This window comes from Dermacentor silvarum, chromosome 7, assembly GCF_013339745.2.
Source record: "Dermacentor silvarum isolate Dsil-2018 chromosome 7, BIME_Dsil_1.4, whole genome shotgun sequence".
Classification (NCBI taxonomy): Eukaryota; Metazoa; Arthropoda; class Arachnida; order Ixodida; family Ixodidae; genus Dermacentor; species Dermacentor silvarum.
Genome location: NC_051160.1, coordinates 29,913,273 through 29,936,893, shown reverse-complemented (window position 1 = coordinate 29,936,893; position 23,621 = coordinate 29,913,273). Strand labels below are relative to the sequence as shown.

At 44.7% G+C, this 23,621-nt stretch overlaps 1 protein-coding gene across 1 annotated transcript in view; it reads right to left on the bottom strand.

Annotated features, from left to right (window-relative positions):
• The window catches only part of LOC119457853 (ubiquitin carboxyl-terminal hydrolase 34-like), a 99,551-nt gene that overhangs the window by 27,276 nt on the left and 48,654 nt on the right, over positions 1 to 23,621 (bottom strand). Inside the window, 23 exon segments of the mRNA XM_037719608.2 lie at positions 130 to 318; positions 1,003 to 1,161; positions 2,139 to 2,220; positions 3,308 to 3,390; positions 3,756 to 3,836; positions 4,006 to 4,071; positions 4,567 to 4,690; positions 5,273 to 5,337; positions 6,455 to 6,610; positions 7,441 to 7,494; positions 7,669 to 7,747; positions 8,642 to 8,792; positions 9,451 to 9,620; positions 10,486 to 10,580; positions 11,509 to 11,643; positions 12,302 to 12,448; positions 12,918 to 12,983; positions 13,343 to 13,506; positions 16,203 to 16,392; positions 19,065 to 19,244; positions 19,355 to 19,453; positions 20,128 to 20,283; positions 21,461 to 21,601. Of these exon segments, the coding sequence (XP_037575536.1) occupies positions 130 to 318; positions 1,003 to 1,161; positions 2,139 to 2,220; positions 3,308 to 3,390; positions 3,756 to 3,836; positions 4,006 to 4,071; positions 4,567 to 4,690; positions 5,273 to 5,337; positions 6,455 to 6,610; positions 7,441 to 7,494; positions 7,669 to 7,747; positions 8,642 to 8,792; positions 9,451 to 9,620; positions 10,486 to 10,580; positions 11,509 to 11,643; positions 12,302 to 12,448; positions 12,918 to 12,983; positions 13,343 to 13,506; positions 16,203 to 16,392; positions 19,065 to 19,244; positions 19,355 to 19,453; positions 20,128 to 20,283; positions 21,461 to 21,601 (2,832 nt within the window).

Here is a 23,621-nt window from a genome sequence, read left to right as displayed (position 1 = left end):
CAGTATTTTTTTTTTTTTTTCTTATATTCGATGCTTTGAAAACTAGTGGCTGGGGTTTACATGCAAGAAAGCAAGAACAGGAAGAGGCTAGAAATGAAGAAAGCGTAGCCACAAATGCGTGTCCGGTACCTTTCCCCCCGTGAGGGCGTTGTAGTCTGACTGGGAGAGCTGCAGCCGGTGGTCCTCGGCGCGCGACTTCTCCACCAGCAGGAGCACCAGGCTCACCATCTTGTCCAGCGAGGCCGGCCGGCACTTGGACACGGGTGCACCTCCTTCCTCTTCTTCTTCCTCGTCCTCTTCCTCGGACACCATCTCAACCTAGGCGGCCGATGGCAGTGCACACGTCTCAGGCAGGCATAAAAAATGAACGCGTCGAACAGGCACAATCCAAGTTTAAGTTAAAGGCAGGTGCAAGGGCCAAAACTGTGATTGAAAACTTTGACGATGTGGGACTCTCGGATTCTTTGTAAATGTTGTGGCTACAAACCTAGACATGGCGTAGAGCTTGCCGTTAATTTGCATGACATACAGTGCCAAACATGGGAACAAAACATGCTTATTTGTGTTTTAGTATAATGCGGTAAATATGCAGTGCTGTAAATATGTGCCACAGGTCATTGCAACCAACTAGCCCAGCTTTATTATTTTTTTTTTTATTCAATAGCCTGCTCTGCGACATGACACCATTGATGCACCTTACACATACAAACACACAGCTGGTTCTGTTCAATAAAGCTATAGCATGGGCTATAAAACCACCAATGCTAGTCAAGTAGGATGTCTAGTACTAATTGCCAGCAACTATCATCGAAGGTACTCCAGTAGCTGCACTTCTTACAGGTAGTGGTGCCTCGATGAGTGCCGGCCAGGAAAACACTACGCGAGGAGCAATAGGTCTGCTACCTCAACTATTGCTAATGCTAAGTCCAAGTGTGCAAGAAAAGTTCATGGCAAAAGCACATGCAATGCAGGCCAACAAGTGCCATCTACAGTGCTGCTCACATAGTCCAGCTTATGGCCCAGGTAGAAGGAGACGATGGTGGTGATCGCCTCGATGGACAGCAGGAACTGGCACTCCTCCTCGCCCATCTTGGCAAACTCCAGCAGGAAGGCAAAGTACTCGGTCAGGTGCCGCAGGTGTTGCTTGGCACCATGCTCGATCTGTGGAAGTAGGGGGCAGAACAAGATTCAAATGAAGGCTCAGGAACCGCAGCACAATCTCAAACTAGCACAATTTAGACAAGTGGATTCAATACCATATGCACGCCAAATCTAAGCTGGCTTCAATTGTAAGCCAACACTAGAAAACAAACAGTTTGCATTTTAGACCTACCATAACGTGTTACAGGATAAAAGTTAAACAGATCCGAGGTCTGCACATGTTGTTGACATGTTTGAATATAAGGAATGTGCCCCATGTGTCATGCTCATGTTGTACTTCATGCTGTTGCTTTTTCGTTGTACTTTGCAGTAAAATTCACTTGTCAAACATTCTAACCCAGCAGTAAAACTTGCAGTGCAAGCTGGAGAGTTCTGTATATTTACAGGCTGTTGCAACTTGCGCTGTCTATATTGCCTGTCAAATTTAATGGGTTGTTCCAGAGGGCTTAACCGGAAGTCCTTTGGGACTTGCGTGTGTAAACATACTAGAAAGGGGTCTATACTTATCTGGCTGGCTATACACACCCCTGGGCATGCCCGAGATGATTTGTGAACATGAAACATCCATAGACTGGTTGCACCATCTACTTAGAAGTTAGTTGAACTAACATGTTATGGTTGGTTACGTCTTTATGTGACAGACGACGTCACAAAGCTGACTGACTGTCAGTGTTGCTCGTGTCTCTCATTTTCCGACATGGTGAACCAGCATAAAAAGCCCACACATTTTTTTTTTTTTTAACTATGAAGAAATTCAAGAACTTCTTATGAATTCTGATTCAGGAAACTTCGACACTGACTACGAGGAGTCTCCAAGGGTCGACAGGGATAAAGAGTCTCTGTTGCCTCTTGGCCCAGCATCCAAAGGGCCAAGAGACAGCCCTATAAGCCAGTGACACATTAAAAGAGAGACATCATAGGACACATGGGTGGCCACACGTGTTAAAAGCTATTGCAGATGTGACCGTACAACTCACCAGTGCCAGCAGCTTTCGCACAAAGCGAGTGACGCACGAGTATTGGCCGATCTGGCTGATGTCCACGTCTGATGAGTCGTCGCTGCAAAAAATGCCGTAAAAGAAGCCGGGAAAAGTAAATTAATCCCATGTCTTTGAAGTCACTGTTGGGTATGTCAAACCACTTTTTTGATAGTGTCATACCCACAATTTAAACAGTGACAGTGAGTGACAAGCACCCCAGTCCACATGGGTAAATTTCGTGTCACTTAGAGTGACTGCTCCCCACTTACAGTTTGCACTCTACAAACTGTCAAGTGACTTTCACGAGCAACATGCATACATGAAAACTTATATTCCTGGCACACAAGAACATTTAATGTAATTTGTGTCAGATGATCATTTGCCCTAAAGTCCCAAGTTTGCTGTACACAGGGATATTTAAAGCCATTAGATGAAAATGACATTTGCAAATAATTTAGATGTGTTTCAGAATCTAATGTGCACTGTCTACTGAAGACCACCTTGGAATCAAATACAGGAAAATCAAGAGGAGCACAGAATACGAATTAAAATGGTTAAATTTTACGGTGGTTGTTGGTCTTTTTTTTTTTTTTTTCAACACAAAGGTCCTAGGTATTTTACCTGATAAGTTAACAACAACATCTGCATGCATTCATCATGCTCCAGCCTTACATCTGGCATGTTGGGCTGAAGCATTTGATTCACATCTGGCTCTAGTCTTGTTTGGACTTTGTGTGAATAAGTATCGCTCGATTATTTAAACGAGACTTGAAAGTTCTAGGTGTTATCACAAAACTAAAATTAATTTCGATTGAAGTACTTCTAGAATGTTTTGCAAGCACGCTGCAGTGTTTTTGGGCTTTTGTTCTTTAACATTTCTGCGGTGCATCGCCGAAAGAGCCCAACATCATTTGATGTATCAACTGTTCCCTACAAATGAGATTGATTTTTTTTTGCTGTGTAGCACTGCAGGAAACCAATGTCATTTGATGTATCGAATGTCATTACATACAAATTATACTGAAATTTCCACATATGCAAGTACTGGTAGACAGTTTGTGCCCTCGAAAGCATATGCACACATGGAAGATTCTCTTCCACCCTTGTCGTACAAAGAAACTGTTGCGGCAGAAAAAGAAGATGTCACCGAGACCGAGTGGTCTTACCTGTCAGGGTATGGTTGGAGGTAGAGTGAGGAGTGCCCAGGCTGAAGCTGATTGATCACGTGGATGCAAAGCCGCTGAAATAGCTGAAATTAAGATAAGATCTGAGGAGAATGTTCAACCAAGTGACACGTCAGGTGAAAACATGTCACTGAATTAGGCACAGACCAGCAAACCCACATTGATGCTTTTGTAACAACAAGAGCCAGGACAAGATGGCATAAAATTAAAGGAGAGCTGAGGCCTTGCCATCATATCACAGAACTTCAATGCCACTTAAAAGAGCAGAAAAAAAAAAGTAATCTTTAAAAACTCGAAAAAATAAAAAAGAAGCACATGTGAAATTTCAAATTTATGAACAGTTAGTAACACATTACTAGTTCCCCACTAAAAAGTATCTTTCTAGCAGTTCATGATTTCAAGCCACCATTCCAAGAAAGAGGTACCTTACCTGCCTCACAACCTGATTAGGACACTTAATCAGAATTTGTACGGGCCAGCATTCATCCTCGGCCATGTGATCCAAGAACCACTGAAAAGTGAAAGGCAAATCACAAGGGCTTAAAGAAGCTATCTTGACCAATTACTGCCACTATCCACATGATCCTCCATTTGCAGAGTTAGCAGGTTAGCACCAAATAAAGTGTCATTTAAAAAGTTTTAAAAAGCAGTTAGGACAAATAGGTTGTGGTGACATTTACCTCGCAGGCGGCCTTGCTCGCATTGAACTGCTTCGTCAGAAGTTCAATCCACTGCGCCATGGTAGGCTGCACGAAAACAACAGGTGCCACGATTCACTCACAATGAGCAGTTCAACCTGTTCATTACTCGTATGTCAGCCTGTTCCAGGGGTTTTAGTGAACTAAGTGCAATGCTCAAGCTGCCAGGAGAGACTCAAGCCTCCGGTGCCTGTGAACCCATGACACAATTTCCATACAGCTACCAGCATCCAAACACAGTGGAAGCTTGTCCACCCTAACATCCTAGATGTAATCATATTGAGACATATTGGCCGACCTCTCTGTCTTTCTAATAGATTATCTCTCCTCGTCCTATTGAAACATAAAAAAAAAAATAGAAGAAGAGCTGTTATGTTGTGGTAACTTTCCCTTCTACATCCGTGTTCTGTCTGGTTTAGAACTGCTCGTGTCACAGTCACCATCTAGCTAACCCCTTAGGCTATCATTGTGACAGTGACAGGCTATCACAACTGCCAATTGCGCTAGCCCACACGCACAAGACGTGCATGAAAGAGAACTTGCCTTTTCCTTGGCGTGAATCAGGGTCTCGAGGACAAACGATGTTCCCAGCTGCGCAGCCAGCAGCGTAGCTTCTTCACCGCATGACAGCGTTTGAGGTATGGAGCCGCACATTTGGTACAGAAAGCTAAAGAAAAAGAAGTCAATGGAAAGGACATCATTTCTATAACTATGTTTATGCTTGCACTAACTCTCGCTACTTATGTTCAGTATTTTTTATTAGCAGTGTTTATTAAAAGTGTTAAGTGCATGGGTTTGTATGTATGTATGCATGCATATGCTTATATAATTTGTTCCTGCGCATATGCACCAGCTAAGCCAAATTTTGCTGACAAGTACAGTCAAATCTCGATATAACGAACCTCGATTTAACGAAATTTGAAATCTAACGAACTACAGTCGAGTCCCGCTACAACGAAATTCACGGGACACCCATAATTTTGAAAAAAACTATGGGGTTTTACGGGCCAAAACCACCATCTGATTATGAGGCACACCGTAGTGGGGGACACCGGATAAATTTGGACCCCATGGGGTTCTTTAATGTAGTGGAGGACTGGGGACCAAGTTTGACCACTTGGGGTTCTTTAATGTGCACCTAAATCTAAGTACACGGGTGATCTCTGCCTTTTGCCCCCATCGAAATGCAGCCGCCGTAGTTGGGATTTTATCCCGCGACCTCGTGCTTAGCAGGCCAACACGCACTCACTTGAAGTAAGTGTGGTCAAATATGCTCTTGTCCTGCAAGAACTGCATGTTGTCTTGCCAGATCCACTGAAAGAAAAAAAAAAAAAAGATTGATTTAGACACCTCTGGCATCCTGTGCAATAATTTTACTGCGCAAGATTTACTCTGCCAAGCAGTTTACTGGGTATAATTGTTTTTGCTCGTTTCACCCCAACACAAGTGAAATGCAATTGCTTTCCGCCACTCCGCTTTACTTGATCTTGAGTTATCCCATTACTGGCAATAAATTATGAGCACGTTAATTGCCACATGACCTTGAAATTCTGCACATCTCGTCTTCAGTTTCTGGCTGCTATGCCAAATCCTATCTCATATCTCTCTCAGCCTGCCCACGATAAAGTATGCACTTCGGGTTGCTATGCTACAGTTTAATGTACGGGACAACTACAACTCCATTTCCTAGGGTATTACTGGTATGCCCAATAAAACCACCATCGTTGATCAAGTTGAGCTACAATTTTCATAAAGTGAAAAAATGTGGGGAAACGAGGTGAATTCGGAGCAGTTACGAGCCAGTATCTCTTCGGCATATGCACTTTTAAAGGAGTACTGCTGACATATTTACAACTTTCCCTTTTTTAATGAAGGTCCTGAATCTTGAACCTCTAGGAAAAGCAACGGTAAGCTTCAGAGCATCTTCAGTAATTTACTACGATTGTTTTTCTACAAACCAGTGTTGGTTTTGCTTCCTGGGAGCAGGACACTGCAATGTCTTGGCAGTCGGAGCCAGATCGCTTGCTGTTAAACTACTACATTGGCCCAAGTAACAAGTAGCAGCATATCAGATGATCGAGCGAGCCAGAGCTAGTTCCAAAATGTCACAATGTCCTGCTCTCAGACGACCAGCTTCTGTGCCGTGGAACATACACCTCCTGATAAACGAAACCAAAACTGGCCACAGAAAAGCTGTCATGGTTCGCACTAAAAAAAATAAAAAGAGAGAGAGAGAATGATGGCACAAAGTTTCTGAGACATTACCATGGCTACAGCAACTGCGCTAATGCAGGAAGTTAATGTAACACACACCACTGCGTTGAAAGCCCTACAGCTATAAAGAGAATGGCCTCTAGACAAGATGTTCTGAGCAGTAAGCAAGCTCAGAATTAAAAAAAAAAAATTCTTTAGAGTTGCTGAAGGCACTTACCTCTGCCAGTTCAGACGGCAGTCTCAATGTCGTCTCTGGCTTTGCTTCCAGCGACGTTTCGGCAGGCTTTTCGGTCGCAGTCTGTGCGGCAGATTTTTTACCGTCTGGCTTTTCTGATGAACACCGTTCGTAGAAAAGCATATAGGCGCTGTTGGTCTGCAATTTAAAACATTGCCTTGTAAAATGCAGTCCTTCAAAGTTTTTTTTTTGAGAGAAAAAGAGAGAGAGAATAACAAAGAAAAAGATAAACAAAAAAGTTCACGCGTATAACAATTTTTTCCAGTTTTCAATAGCATATGACAGTGTTTGATGACGTCAGCTTGGTGAAGTTACTAAATAAACCAGCTCACCTAAACTGACCAGCTGACATCTAGTGTCTGTCTGGCATTCATTAGCTTCGGAGGTGTGGAAACAGCGCATGCACGCACGCATGCACACACATAAGTTCGTCCAATTCCTCAAACCCTCACATTTTGTGTAAGAATGCTCTGCAAATAGTATGCAAAACTAAGGTTACGGCCAGTGAATTCTGGTTGACCTTGTCAAGTACGTCCTGTCAAGTATGTTTTTTATTTTGGGAAACCCTCGGCATACACACACACACACGCAGTCTGCGTTCCGTCCAGCCACACCGCTCGCGGCTTGCTCCGCCAATTACTTCACTCACTCAGTTCGTTGTAGCGCGCTCCCAGCATGCTTACCGGGCACACACGCCTTCCATGTTCTCTCTGCTCGCCACACACACGGTGGCCTCTACACGTAATTACACGGTACACGGTAGGCGCGGTAGGCAACACTACACAGTAGGAAACTCTACACAGTTGCCTACCGTCCGTTGCCTGCGACTCTACGTCGCCTGGCGTCGGCCCGGTACCTTCATGACCTTATCAATGTAATAAACTATAGTAGTGACAAGGTGTGCTGTGCTGGTTGTGTACACATGACAGACAAAGCAAACACAAGAAAAGCATAAAATTCCCACAAACCTTCTCAAAGGAAAAATCCATGAACTTGTCTGTGACAGAGTCATAGGTCTTGCTCTGTGAATAAAACAAATATAAAGAGATTGATTCAGTTGAGGTTGCTTGCAAGGTGCTGACAAAACCGTGATTAAAATGAGACTAAACTAATAACGTTCAAAGTTAGCTTAATTCTTTTCGGAGTGCTAAAAGCCGAGGCCTTTAGTTCTCGACTGCACGAAGCATGTTCCTCACCGTCATCTCTCCTCCAAAACATTCAGCCGCAATGTGCGAGGGGTCGAAAGGCTTGACTTCTGCATCATTGAAGAGGAACCTGGGAGAGACGCATTTGAAAGTGTTGGATTAACCTTTTAAAACTCCCTAAAACGGCAATGCTCTCCGCATAGCACGAGTACTGAGATCGATCACTAAAGCCGATGTGTCACTGCGCTCGTGGCATCGAGGGCTCGTAAAAGAACACCACAATGCTAGCACATGTGTCAAATATTAATGAGCCTGCCTTAAATTGCAGACTTCAAGTTTCGCTTCTTTGATCAGTCAATGGCCACACAATGTGACTCTACATTATGGTGTGCAAAACATTCAAAGCAAGCACATGTAGTAAGTTGCAGGGTTTATTGCCCAAAATCAACACATAAGCTATGTATGAGAGACACCATAGCAGGGGGTGGCTCCGGATTAACATCAACCATTTGGGGTTCTTCAGCGGAGACCCAAAAGCACAGTAATACATCAGGTTTCTTCCATTCCGCTACCGTCAGAATGCAGACACGACGGCTGAGAATCGAGCCAACCACCTCGCACTGCTGTGTAGTAAAATGCCATAGCTACTTTTCAACCCCATAAGCTGCAATTAAAGATACAGAAGGGGAGGAGGGGGAAGGCTCTGCTCAAATGTAGAACCTGCCGTGGTTACTCAGTGGCTATGGGGTTGGGCTGCTGAGCACGAGGTCGCGGGATCGAATCCCGGCCACGGCGGCCGCATTTCGATGGGGGCGAAATGCGAAACCACCCGTGTACTTAGATTTAGGTGCACGTTAAAGAACCCCAGGTGGTCCAAATTTCCGGAGTCCCCCACTACGGCGTGCCTCATAATCAGAACTGGTTTTGGCACGTAAAACCCCATAATTTAATTTTTTTTAGAACGCCAGTAAATGACACTCCAAACTGTGGTATTCATTCTCCACTAGGAACTAAGAGGACTCACCACTTGTCCTTGCCAGGGTTTTGCCGCTCTCGGATGAAGCTGTAGTAGTGGCCGCCGTCTGCCGTACCCGTGTGCACGGTCACGCCTATGAGATCGTACTCGTAGCTTCCGGTGTCTTCCTCCGGGGCTTCTTTCTTTTCCTCCCCATTGTCTGCGAGCAGAGGCATCGAAACAACACCGAGATGCAAATTCCTCATTGTTTGATATAAATGGCTTAACTCCTCGCCTATGCACCACACGCTTTACCATGTGCAATTTAGTACAAAGACCCATGAGCATTTTGGCAAGTTACTTCTGCATTATTCAGCATGGTGGAGGAAGTTTCAAGAAACAAAATACTGTCATCCAATTGAGAGTAGCACGATGCTAGAGAGAGAGAACATACATGGACATACCTGCGAACATGTGAACGTTAAGGTAAGTAAAAATTGCGCGGACACAGCAAAAAAAAGAAAAAAGAGAGAGAGGGGGGTGAGAAGGTTGCACGCATTACCTTAAAGCTTGCTTTGAGCACACACCTTTAATGGGATACACACAGTTTATAAACAATAATTTACCATAAGAGGCAGCACGCAAGCAGCAGCGCAAAGTGACAAACAACACACCCATTTTTAGGTCACAGTGACTTCTGCAGCGACCTGCAGTTGCCAATTTTGCGAGTGGCACCCAATCTCGGAGGTTATGCGAGATCAAACGTAAAATTTTGCACTGAGGCTGCACTGTGTCTACGAAATCCGAACTAGGCACTCCGCGCGGCCCCAAATTTTGCTGCAGTTGGCCTTTAGCACCCCACACGTGGGCATACGCACCTTGCCGTGCCTGGCTGGGAAGCAGGTTGCTCTCCATGTAGCTGGACATGTCCAGCCGTAGAGGAAAGGAGAAGTGGGTGTTCACTTTCTCCTTCATCATGGTCACCATGTTGAAGGTGTAGCGCATGGTGTTGAAGCAGAGGATGCGCGGAAGCCGCTGTATGCAGGCCCTGCAGAGGTGGGCACCCAACGATGGCGTCACAGTTGAGCAAGACCAAGGCCACAAATGTGCCGACCCCAGACAATGCAGAAACAGACAGTAGATTGTTATAGTGTCACTATGCTGTTGTTACCGATACCGGCTGCCATGACTGCGCATGTGCAGAGTTAACTGGTCTCTTGGTTATATGTCGCTACAGTTTAGCTAGTTTACCGGGATGACGTTTACGAAATTGGGCAACACAAAGAGAAAAATCTAGCCCCATTGCTAGTCAAGACTAGACTAGGGTAGAAATTCGGCCTTGTTGGTACAACATACTGCAAGTGAAGCGTAAACAAAAAACAGGGCAGACGGAAGGTACAACACATGCATGTATTGGACTGGACAAATCACAGACAAATCAACACTAAGTGATGTGGTGCTGCCTGGTGGACAGAAATCAAAACACTTCTGCGGTTTGGTGGCATCTTTTCTTAGGCCTAACAGCATCAGCAGAAACAAGCGATCTCCATAATATTGACAAAACACTGCTCATACTTTGTCCTCAACTTGAAATAACATTGAATGAAGGCCTTAACAATTATATTTTGCTGTCATGATGGAGAACAGTTATCAAGAAGTGGGTAGCCAGTATGTTATGCAATTACGGTAACCTTCGAAAGATGCCCCAGTAAGCTTACCATATGGCTGCAGCAAATATTGAGAGCCCAGTAAGGTATGTGCATGCGCAGTCGTGGCCGCCGGTATTAGTAATGGTAACAGTACTAGTATGGTAATGCAATGCCAAAACACTCATAATTCTTTTGTGGCAAAGTTACCTCCTAAAAAACGTAAAAACTTTTAAGAGTGTATACATGTGAAGCCGTATCACGCACCTTTTCTCAGCCCGGACTTTCTTGCCACACTGGGAGCAGGTATACATATTGTCACCCTCCAGTGTGTCCTTCACCGTGAGCTCATTCATGGATTCCTGCAAGCAGATATCATATTTGTTTAGACAGCGATATACTAAAACAGAGTTGTAACGAAGTCATACAGCACAAAAATACTTTCCTTTTATCCGATATTTGTTAAGGGGGGACGAGGCACTTACTTTACTTTTTTGTTTTCTTAAACAATTTGAATTAAATTTGCACAGTTCATGTAATTTTACCAGCTGATTTCAGAAATGCAATAATTTTTTTCTTAAAATAAATATTTTTATATCCAAAACAGGTTGTTCTTTGCTTAGGGCCTAATTAGCTAATTAAAAGCAACTTCCACGGCAACGTACAGCACACAGAATCGATTCTGAATGTTCATAGTGTGTAGCAAGCTATAAATCGTTGGTTTAGGCCATTTTGAAGCGAAGTTATAAGTTGTAAAACTTAGTCATAAAAAATGGCCGCCTTAATAATAGGAAAATATCGATGTGGGTATACTTTTTTTTGCACCATTTACTGTCTCAGTATTACTTTGCAGTGGCAGTGAAATAGGATGAAATCGTATATATAAGCACACTTCGTTTTATTGAGGTTCTAAATGCATGATGTTCTATGGACAAGAAGTTATAAAAAGTTAAATACTTTATCATATAGGCAATTTTGTTATATCGAGGTTTAACTGCATCTGTATTTAATGCGGAATTAGAGAGTTGTTGACTTGCTGCTGAACAGAACAGGCAACACGAGGCTACATTTGAAACACATAATTATGAAATGTGCAATAGCTACAAACAGGAAGCTATGTTAATCAAAAGTGGCCAAACTGCCTAAACGCACCTCAGAAGACCCGTAATATCAAAAGATACCACCCAGTTCAGAAACAGCTGCCTTAGCTTGAAACATTGATCCCAGTAATGTGGAGAACACTCGCGCCATTGCTAAACAGATTGGAAGTCAGAAGAATGTACCACTCACGTAAAGATTTCTCATGTCAGCCACTTGGCATCTCAGAGTGTAGAATTCTTCCAACGTCCGACTGATGTGGTTGCAATCTAGGGAAACAACGTTGTTGGATAGCACCCCGCAGAAGAGTTGTTTCACCAGCTCTTTCTGCAAGAAACAAAGGCGCGCTCAAATTAAGCGTCTGGGTAGGATCCCCCAAGGGCCCCTGGGATACAATTTCCCTTTGGCTAAAATAAACCGGTTATAAATGAGCAGCACATACTAGTATTAAGGCAATGTTAGCAGCGCTGCAGGCCTGATATATATATATATACATATCATTTTTCTAAATATGCTTGGCCCATTGAAAAATGCAGTTACTATATATTTATACATACACATATCTAATTATCATTATCATTACTATTATTTACAGTCTCTAAATGGCACCTTAGCAGACGACATAAAAACCTGGTGGTTAGTGGACATGATGCATATCCCGAAATGTGGCCTCCAATATCTTCAGTGCCACCAAATCTTCGAGGTCGTGCCAAAAGCACCGCACTGGTTCTCAGCATTCTATGCTCGACACCTCCAGCAACCTCGGTAGTGTTGACACTTCGTTCTTTTTTATGTTTTGCTATCAAAAATGCCTATTCTTGCAAGCTATTCATTATGCATCCACTTGTATTTCAACTGAAAAAATTTGTCAAAAAGGCTGCCCTATATCGGCAATATCCAAAACTAGGCTTTCTACGTGGTACAAAATTTTGTTTCAGCAGGCCTCTAAAGAAAAAAAGAAACACAGAAATATTCTGTCACGTACCAACTGTGGTGTCATCTCTTCCAGCTTGCTGATCAGGTCTGTGAAGAACTCCACCATGTCTTTCTGTTCCCCGGTGTTGAGGGGTTGATGGTCCATGGTGTACGCCTTGCAGAAACTTCGTGGATTGTAGGCTTTTCGTTCACTTTCCTAAAATGTGTACATGCAAAACATGAGTTCCTTAGTACAGATTTATAACGAGTGGTGATGGGTGCATAATCAACCATCCCATCCTATATGAAAAGGGGCTGCCACCTAAAATAGAGTCCAATAGAATTTGTTCACGGGTTCGTTGGCATACTGTTTATGAAAACTGAATATTTGTGGCACAAATAAACAGGACAGTGAAGACACGGAACTGACGTATGTAGGCGCTGATTTTGAACTGTTAAATTTTGGAACCCCTTCAAACAAACCGAATTAATCCACGCACAGTGATCAGATCAACGACAAATACTACTTTCTTTATCGGAGATGCTTACACGGGGAGTGCCATAGCTGCCTGTCATGGCACAACTGAGATACAGCAACACAGTCATTTTCTAGTAAAAAATGCATGCATGTAATTGGAGGTAATTTTTTTTTTTTTAATGAATTAAACCAGTGTTTTAGAACTCACCAGAAGATATGCAAACATCCGCTGCAGTTCCCTTAGTGTCTGGCCGTGTTTTCCCTCAGCAATTGTCTGAAAAGAAAAATAGAAACACATTTCACTGCAATGGGCTAAATGCATGCCCAATGCATATATTGCATGACAGAAAACTTGAATGCAGCGTAACAACGTAATATGATCCATGCTAAAAAAAATGCAATTGTGATTGCCACTGTTAAAAAAAAAGAAAAAGAAAAGAAAAGGAAGGAGAAAAAGACAAAAAAAAAAAGGGCACTGGCATCAGACATGTTTTCTCAACGCAGATGAGTGAAATCAGTGCTGTGAACACACTGCCAAAGTCCGATGCTGTCAGCGCAGGTGGAATGGGGACACGCGACGAAGACACCCCCCCCCCGTGGCAGGAAATATTATGCTGACTTCAGAATGCTCACCTGTGCAGAGAGGATAGATGCACGCGCTTGAGGCAGCATGAACAGGTGCTGCATGCAAGAAGCGAGGTAACAGGTGGCCCCAAGGTTGGTCAGCCCCACGTAGCCGCACTCGGAACGGCCGTCCTCGTGAGGCCAGTAGTCCCAGGGATAGGGGCTGTGCGACTCTGCAAACAGGGGGCACACAACGTGGCATTAGACTCGGAGAGACACGCAGCAGCCTTTCGATTGTCTTGTGAGTTAAACAGACCCGAGAGATGCACAGCTGTTTTAAATGGTTTCCCGGTAAGACAACAGACCCACAGGCAATTGGCTGCGTTCAGCCTTCTTCTCGTAAGAAAACAGCCCCAGAAATATGGAGCTCCCTTCGCCTTTCTTGTAAGATAACACATTCCAGAGATATGAGGTTGCGGGTCGGCTACAACAGGTCCACAAACATGCAACTGTCTTCACCTCTCTTCCGATCACATAACAAGCGTCCCGGATTTGTGGCCTCTGGCATTTCACTTGAGAGCCCTATCACAATGCTAGCAACAGACATTAGGACAAGGGAGGACATGTTATTACTACCTAGAATGAAGTAGCAATGTGTGTATGCAACCTATCTATCTTGTGGGGATTGAGGCATGCGCAGGCACCATTGCGCGGGCTTTACCTGCTTTGCCAACCCCAAGCCTCCAAGCCTATCCCGTTCGCTCGCAACCGTTTTCAGCGATGGCGCTCCACTCACGACGGTATGCGTTGGGGGCGGGGCGCTGACGTCACTACGCGGCCGCGTTCGGCTGCGGATTGCTGAGCGTGGGTCTCTTTATCTCCGGGACCAGCGCAGGGTATATACATGCTTTCCTCTCGTCCGCCGACACTTTTGTTACTTGGACTTGAGCTCACGCACAGTGCATTTGCCCATGCAGGGAGCTCATACTTTGTGCTGATCCTCTCCTGACGCTAAGCTGTAGAGCGGTGCCTAGTGCTCGCTGAGGTCGTACCACGCTGAGCCACACTTGCCGAAGGCCCAAGCCGAAGGAGATTGCCCGAGCTCTCGTGAGTTGGCCCATTGGTTATCGCGAGGGCAAGTAGCACAGCTGCTGGGACTTTTCCTAGCGGCGTGTCCCAGCTTGAGCCTGTACCGTCGCAGCGATGTGCTACAGGCGCCCGTGTCTGTATTTTGCCCTTGGTGCAGGGCCCCTTTGGTTCCCCACCGCCCGGGCGCTTGTGCAGTGCTGGTGCCGCCGGATTCAATAAACAGTTTCTGTTAACTCAAGGCAATACTATGTTCTTGCGTGCGTCACTCGGTAGCCCCTTGCGGCCTGAGCTCCCGTGCAGTGTGACACGGCCCTGTGGCTCGCTAAGCTCGAACCCACGGTGGTCGGGACTCCTGTGAGACCCTAAGGCCCCACAATTCACACCCATGAGAAAGGTATACGGACCATAGATTCGCCGAAAAAAAATAATTTCTTCGCAATTCAGACGCACAAACTGAGATTGATGGCTGTATTGGAAAGTTCTCAATGCCAAGTTTGGAATGTGGTTTTCAATTTCAAGTTACATTCATGCACAGAGAAGAACATTGGCTTTATCACGAAATCTATGGTCCGTATACTTTTGCTCAGGGGAGTAAATTGATACCCACATACGTGGATCCCCAAACTACAGTAGAACCTCGTTGATATGATCCCACTAAGAACAATTTCCCGGTGGAAACGTTCACAATTGCGAACACAAATAATGACCCAATACAGTTACGCTTCTTTTTTTTTACCGATTCATACGTTCCTGGAAAACAATGCATACGAAGCAGAGTTTGGCTCCTCGGACGATCAGCCGCAGCAACTACTGCGAATGCCTACCAAGTTTTGTAAGTGCACACACTGGCAGGAATGGTTGAAGCTCACAAGTGCACATAAAGGCTAATAGCTCCAAACTAAATCTGCGGAACACTGCTTAAACTGACAGCGTCGCACACGCAATATCTACACTTCACGACGCACATCGCGACAGGTGCACAGAAATTGAAGCCGCATTCTGTGCAAAGCGCACCGCTGATAAGCAGCAGAGCAAAAAGCTTCTCTGTCGCCTAGGCAACCACCGCTACGTTGCCGAGCGTTTTGACAGCGAGCGTCTGCAGTCATAGAGTGAGATATTTTCATGTTCACCTGTGTGCGCGTGACACCATGCTTGTGAATTTAGTTAGTAAGCGAATGTTTACAAGTTTACACGGCCGATAAAATTACAGTCCTTACTTCGTATAGCTGTCTAATCGTTTACTATCCCAATCAATGCTTCGCCTTTCAGGCGAAACTGCGGCGTTCTTCCAGAACTTATGAACGAGGCTCTACTGTTTTCTGTCACCACACACTTTCTATTTCTTCTCGATCCTTAATGTAAATGCAAGTGTCACCTACACTATATTCAATAACTAAATACACCCCAAAGAAGCTAACAGAAGCCAGGCCTGACCAGTTGATGAGAAAACTTGCTCAAGCACTCAGTGACACGTGTACAGTCAACCACAAAAGTTTACAGACCACGGGATCTCAGAAAATGTTCCAATTTTCGAGCAGCCTGTAACAGCAGTCAGTAAAAGCAAACATCACAATTTTTTTTCACATATACTAGTAGAGGCTATAAATGTGAATACTAGGCTGCATTGTGAAGCTGCTCAGATATTCAGCTTTTTCTCAGATCTCGTGTGCCGTAAAATTTTGTGGTTGACTGTACATGAAGCTATTAAGCAATTTAAATGACACTGCAACTCTGCCACCGAAAGAACAACCTTAGGGGGAAAAAAAACACAACACACTCGCAATGTGGCATCATACTCTCTGTACAGGAAGCACAGCACCTGTCGATGCAGGTCACTCACTCGGGCAGTGTTGCTGGAGCAGACGGGCATGTATGAGCCGGAAGTTGTCCTCGGAGCCCCGCACCAGCTCCAAGAGCAGGTCATACGCCGCGGCCCGCACCCCGGATGACTTGCACTTTGGAAGCAGACGCCTCTGCCCACCCAGATTGCTCACGGTGAACAGGCAGCCCATTATGCCTAGGGCAAATTCCTGAAATGTCACAGGGGAGAGCATGGTCACCAGCAGGCATGGCAGAACACTTGCAACAGGTAAGCCGTGTGCAGTCACTAGCAAAAGTCTACAGACCCCACAAATACAGTCGAATACTGTTATAATAAGTCGCATCGGTCATGAAAAATCCTTTGTTGTATCCAATATTCATTATAGGCTGACGTCAGCGAGAAACATTTTAGCTTTACCTTGTTAAAATAAATTGTGTTCTGATATAAAGTTTGACTGCATCACGAAAAAAAAAATGCTTTCTCACAGTCCACGTCTGCATGGAGCTGGAAACGAAGTAGCACAGCCCATGTCTGTATGGTGAACCAGTGCAATGTCCTTACAGAATTCTCCACTGAATGGTTGTGCCGCAAGATATGTGAAATTTTTCTGCCAATGCTGTGGTCTCTAACTTTTGCTCCCGAGTGCACAGCACTGGTAAACTGATCAGAACTCATGAGCGATTCTTGTTCAGCGTTCCCGAGCAGTTACTGACGTTTATTGACAATGACCAAAGGTTGATGTCAAGCTGGGAAAGTGTAAATCTCAGACCACATACTTGGGTGAAATATACTGAGATTTTCCTTGTCCTAATGAAGCATGCTTGGTGTTTTTATATCTGTAACCGTTAACTACAATTAGTGCACTGCAAAGCAGGAACCATGCTTCTTAAAACTCACGATCATACAAGATTGATTTTCAGCTCCCCCCCCCTCCCCCCGTTCAAATTTTTTCCACATTTATAACAGCACAAAATTCTCAGCAGTCTGAAAACTTGGGGGGGAGGGGGGTGGGTTAGAATTAAGTCCTTCTAGGCTCAAAGTTTCAGAGACTAAACAACAGCAAACAGCGGAGCTATTTCTTAATGAGCACTAGAGAGAAACAAAGAACCAGCTTGCAGTAGTGAAGAATCATTTAAAAACTCTGCTTTCGTTCATTTGGCAGGAAACAGTTTCCTCTCTCCCACCAAAACCTCATCACTGGTATGTCAGTCTGGCGTCACGGGTTTAAGAGTATTGTCTAGTTTTGGGGCTACAGTGGAATCTCGTTAATTCAAAGCCGCTTAATTTGAACTTCCGATTTATTCGAACAGTCGCTGTGGTCCTGTAAAAATTATGTGCATTTCAATGTGCGAAAATGGCTGGTAATTCGAATGCATAAGTGTTTTCGACAGTGCCATTCGAACATGACGCGCCGCCAACCGTGCTCTCGGTAGCACGGCGACGCATCCGACCTGGCAGTGCGGCCACGCACCAGCTGCTGCACCCATCTCACATTGCAAGTATCGTATTGTGGTCCGCTTTACACAGACCAAAAAAAAAAAAAAAATCTTTTTTTTGAAGTTCAGCAGTAAAACTGGAGTACAAATTATACTTAGCGAAATTTGCCTTTAGGTGCCGCCTTCACTGCAGCGCGGTGTGCGCTGCTGTGAAGCTGCACTTTGAGAACTCGGTACTCGTGTAAGCTGAGTGCACAATGCACTGCCTAGCACAGTGCTGCATATAAGTCCGCCATTCAATCAGCTTCCTTTATTTCACACAAATTTACAGGCCCCTTCGAGTTCAAATTACCAATATTCAACTGTATTTTGGTGCAGAAAAAAAGTTGTCAGAACACGCTCAGTCAGTTCTATTAGAATGCAAAGTAGTACTTCTTTACCGACAAACAATTAACTAAACCTGCGCTGCAACTGTAGGAATCCATGACACCATAGTGAGCTGGTCCAAGAACTTCAGGGTTATGTCACCAACAGTCTCCCCCCCCTTTATTTAGCTTATGAAGCCCCCTCCCTCTTATGGTATAAAACTGATCGCTTTGCTATTGCAGAAGCATAACATACTAATTATGGTATAAAAGTGATCGCTTTGCTATTGCAGAAGCATAACATACTAATACAGCTGAACGAAACAAACATTTGACTGGGTTAGTGTCAGAAAACTCCGGCAATGCTTTGATGGTCATGCAAGTAAAGAATCAAGCTGTATTACAGCTTGATTCTTATAAACTTGATTCAGCTTGATTTCCTAAAGTCTGCAAGCTTGATACAGTTTACAGACTTTAGTAACATTATTTCGGCTTTCTTAATATTATAGGAGCATGGTTATTGCCACGGCAGAGCTTAGCTGCTTTGCTGAACAACCTTTGAAGTTTCCCAGGCACGCTTGAAAATGACTTGTCGAATGTGCCATCAATAATCTCACGCGCACTTTTTGCCAGTGCACATCCTTCCCCGGTTGATCCCTTTATCACTTGGTGCAACACGAGGCTGTAAGGCGTGCTGTATCTGAAATTCCTTGAATGTACTTGCCAATTCTGTAAAATAGAGGCTTGTCCAATGAGAATGTGTGCTCGACGTAAATATGTACTTGAGCACCAGTGATTACTCTAGAATTTACTGCACAATGTGCATAAATACTGGACTGACCTGACCTGTGAGTTAAATTTTAATGACTGTGCTCACTTATATCGTTGTGCTTTGAGCATTGCTCGTTTTTCTGGGCATATGTTCGCCCAATAATGAGTTAGATTCGTGACTAAGTTTTTGCACTGTCAGGTTCGTGGACATCACAACAATGTGACAATATTCGACTTTAGTATCCTTTCGATGCCACGGCAAGAAAGAGGAATGAAGAGACAAGAACCGAGCCACGCGGTTCACGTACCTGGCCCTGCTTGCTAAACTTGAAGGAAGGATTGTGCTTAGCAACGGCTGTGGCTAGAGAAAGCAGGCCGTACAAGCCATCGTCGTCTTGAGAACTCTGCAGAGTCCCTTCTCGCACATCTCTGTTGAATATGGCTTCAGCGACACGAGATGCCAAGCTGTCCAAGTCGACAATGGGTTTCTGCAGGAAGGAAGGCAGGTTATGTTGATGCTTGAGCACTACTCACCAGCACTTCAGCTGCCACGTTGCATTTGACATTAAAATTTAGAATCAATGTTTAAAAATATTACCTGGTCGGGTGACACCTCGTCTTCCAAGTTGTCTACGAGTTGGCACACCAAAAAGAAGTAATCTCGGCAACCAGGTCCGTACGGTTCTTTCTCGCCCTCCTAATATATAAAAAAAAAACAACAAGAAGAAGAGCAACACTGACATTAGGTTATCACATACAGCTGAATTTAACGAACTCGACAGGGCTGAAGTTATTTCATTCGATCAAAAAATTTGTTAAATCGTGATAAATTCAGCACCAAAATACCTTGGAGGACCCGTTACTTTCGCATGCATCTGCTGCTGAGCATGAAGTTGCGGATTTAAATTTCTATTGCTTTCTTAAGTGCACGGAACACGAAAACACTACAATACTTTGACCTAGACAGAACTCCAATGAGTCGAAATAAATACAGTAGAACCACGTTAACGCATTTTTCCAGGAATGGCCTTTTCAACTCCACAGAGTTGCCTTTTCCACAGAAAGGCCTTTTCAACTCCACAACCACTAAACTTACGTGACTGCCTAGTTTAAATGCAATGAAAGATGCAAAAACAAGAAGACAGAATGGCAACATATCAACTGGGGACATTATACCCGAGTGCCAATTGGGTGGGACTGCGAAAACGGCCACTTAACATCTAGGAAAACTCGACACGGAACGTATTGGCAGGGTTCCACAATGCACAGTCCTCAACTACGGCACCCTTCACAGCCCACATAGAGATCCCCAGACATTAGATATTAACATTTAAGTTGAACAAGCGATTCTGAGAGACCGCCACAACTCACATCATGATGCAAGGGCTGCATGCTTTGTGCGGCGGACAGGAAGTCCAGGAGGCTGGCCAGCAAGGGACCAATGTAGGTCTGGCCTCCGCGGCCATCTGCGTCCACGCCAAGGCAGAGCCGGTACAAGCCGGTGCAAGCCTCCCGCCGCACAGCAGGCTGCGGAGAAAGGTCAGCAGAACACGTGTCAGCACGGAGCGTTTCCTGCTCGTCTGAAGTGCTCAGCTTGCAAAGCAGGTCAGCAATCACCAAACAGATTATTGAACTCTTATAAACGCAGGCGTTAGGTTGTAAGATACAGTGAAAGTAATGCAGCGAAAGTGAAAGATTTGAAAAGAGAACAAGCCAGAAGGCACCTAACCCACAACCCAAGCACCACGCTAATGGGCTCGGAACACAGTGCATCCTTAACATAGAAAGCTGAGCTAGTTGGAACTTTGACATCCAAGACATTTTCAGTGCTTCAGGGGACAACAGGACAGGAAGGACGCTGGTTCTTCAACTAATTTGAACTGATTAAATTAAATTATAGGGTTTTACGTGCCAATACCGCATGATTACGAGGCCCACTGTAGTGGGGACTCTGGATTAATTTTGACCACCTGGGCTCACAGTATACAGGCATTTTTGCATTTCACTTTCATTGAAATGCAGCCGCCGCAGCCAGGATTTGATTTCAACTAGTTGTACTGCATTGTAAAGTGGCCCCTAAAAAGTCCATGCGATGACATACTAAAATGCTCAGAAACAGAGCACAAGTGGTCTGATGCATGTGCCACGTTCCTGAGCAATCTAAGCACATGTATGCAACGACACATGTGCATGTATGAATAAGTGTGTTTTGGCTATGCTGCACTGTCCATGCCTGGGGACCCTATCCATCACACCTCACCAGTAGCCACCCCAGCCTCCACTTACACAGGTAGTTTATGAGCCCAAAAATTGACAGAGCCCTGACGATGTTGGGTGTCTATATCCTACATGACATTGCAGGCCACCACACATGATGTTCGGGGGTTGCAATTGCTTGATAGACTACTTTGTGCTGTCTATAGACCACCTTTATTTGGTAGCGGCATGTGTCAGGCACAATGGCGCACTACCCTCCATAAGGATGTGCGGCATTTTCCTGCAGTTCCTGTAAGACTGTTAAACAAGGACAAAAAAGAAAAACGCAATTAAAAAAATATAATGTTTCTATCACAAGTCTTTGTAAATAAAGGTGAAGGCAGCTACAAACTGATATTGCCAAAATGAATGGCCAAAACAGGGAAAAATGCACATGTTGCAACAGGCTACAGGTTTAGAGTCGGCAGCCAACCCCGGGTGTACGCACGTCGGGATCGTCCAGAACGAGGCGCCGCAGCCAGTTGTCCAAGCCTTGGCCAGGTGGTGGCTGGAGCAGTAGTGGTGGACCCGGTGGCGGGGGCCGAGAGTGAGCCCACGATGACAGGAGGCGCATGACACACTGCACCACCTGCGACGATTCCTCAATTCATGACGTTTTCAAGAAGGAAAGCTGCAAAAAGATCACCTCAACTCATTCACACATGATGGTTAGCAGTGATAAGCACCATTTTACTTTATTTTTTTTTCCCACTTTATGATCACCTTCATTACGTTTCAAAAAGTCTTGGTTGTTACCGAGCATTATTGCTTTTATTTCTAGGTAGCTGCAACTTAGTGGCTCTGCCCCAGTGCCTGTGTAAGCGCTCCTTTTGGTAGCTCAACGAAAGCCGCGGATCAATTTTTGTTATATCTGAATGTGGAGGTGGCATGGAAGATGTTGAAGAAAAGAGTGATCATCGACAGCAGCATTATATCACCCAGAACTTAGTCTTGTTCTCCGTTTGTGAGAAGATTTAAAAAAAAAATTGTGTGGTTTCACTGGCAGCTCGGGGAACCATTCCACATTCCAGAGAGATGGCTACATATTTTCATAGCCTCAAATCTCCATTGTTCCTGTCAAAAAAAAAATTTGTTATTTTTATTAAACATTTTCTTGGTCTCCGTCACCATACCTTGCACCAAACAATCTTCTGTGCTTAAGGGGGGACGTGGCTTTGAAAATCAACTTCCTGATTTCTCCATGGATTTTGATGAAAATTGGCACAAATGTTTAGAATGTCTCCCTGATACTTCCATAAAAGTTTCAGAGTGATACCTTGAGAACATTTTATTGAGCAGAATTTTTCTCTCTTGAACTTTCTGGAGGGCCTGGGGAGCTTAAAAAACATGATGGAAGGCTCGTTGAGTATTGACTGCATAGCTCAATGCGTGCTGAAGGTCGTGACAGTCTTACATTTTTTTTTTCGCAACACAAATTTTTTAGATAGTCATTTTTCAAGTTACCTTCGCATCAAGCACACTTTCAGGGTGAACGAATAGCCATGCCATAAATTTATAAAAAGTCAAGATAAAAATGCGAGACTGTCTCGACCTGCACTGTAGTCCAAGGAACGTGACAAAAAAAAACAGAATCAAAATAGGCTAAACGATAACGAAGAAATCAGCTCCAGAAACTGAGCAGAAAGGCGAAAAAACAGTTCTGAGAAAACGGCTCTCAAAGTTTCACCTTCTCTTCAGTTCTCTAAAACGCACGAAATTTGTAATCTTTGATGTGTTTTGTGATGTGGGGCTTCTTGGACATGTGGCCTCTGGTCTGCTGCACCTTCGTTCTGCCTTTTTCATGTTTTTATGGCATTCTTTACTGCTGCTCTACAAAGAGCATGGTGCCTGGGTTTCAAACCAAGTGAGGTGCAGAACTATGTGGGCATAAATATACAGTAGTTCTAGCGTTGTACCTGCAGACTGCCTCATTGATAGCAGCCTCTAGTGCAGTCAGTGAGGCATTGTTTTCTTTTGGTAGAATCGACAATGTTACTGAATGAAGGCTCTCAGCAGCCTTCTGAATCATCATCCATTGACAATGGCTATGGAGGTTATGAGAGCCACTGATAGATAGGCAGCAATGCAGCTGCTAGGTGCTTTCTAGCCTGTACTTTTGTATCATGCCTCACTTCTGCAGCCAGGTGTCTGTGCCAGCCCAAGTGGCCTAGTGAACAGAGCTCATGATGAGGTTCTCTTTATGAATTAAAGGGGTGGTATGATAGGTATTGTTACGAGATATCGTGGCATTACGATAATAGAGTCGGCACGCGATGTACCAAGTCGCGGGTCCGAGGTGCCGATGTGCGAAATGCTTCGTCGCGGGTCCGCGGAATAGACGCTCGACGAGCTTAGTCGCGCAGTCCGAGGTGCCGATACGCGAAATGCCTGGTCGCGGGTCCAAACGCTCGGTAAGCTCAATCGCGCAGTCCGAGGTGCCGACGCGCGAAATGCCTAGCCGCGGGTCCGAGGAATAGACGCTCGAGGTGTCGACACTCCATGAGCGATGTGCCGACACGCGAAATGCCTAGCCGCGGGCTCGAGGAGTCGACGCTCGAGGTGCCGACGCGCGAAGTGCCTAGCCGCGGGTCCGAGAAGTCGACACTCGA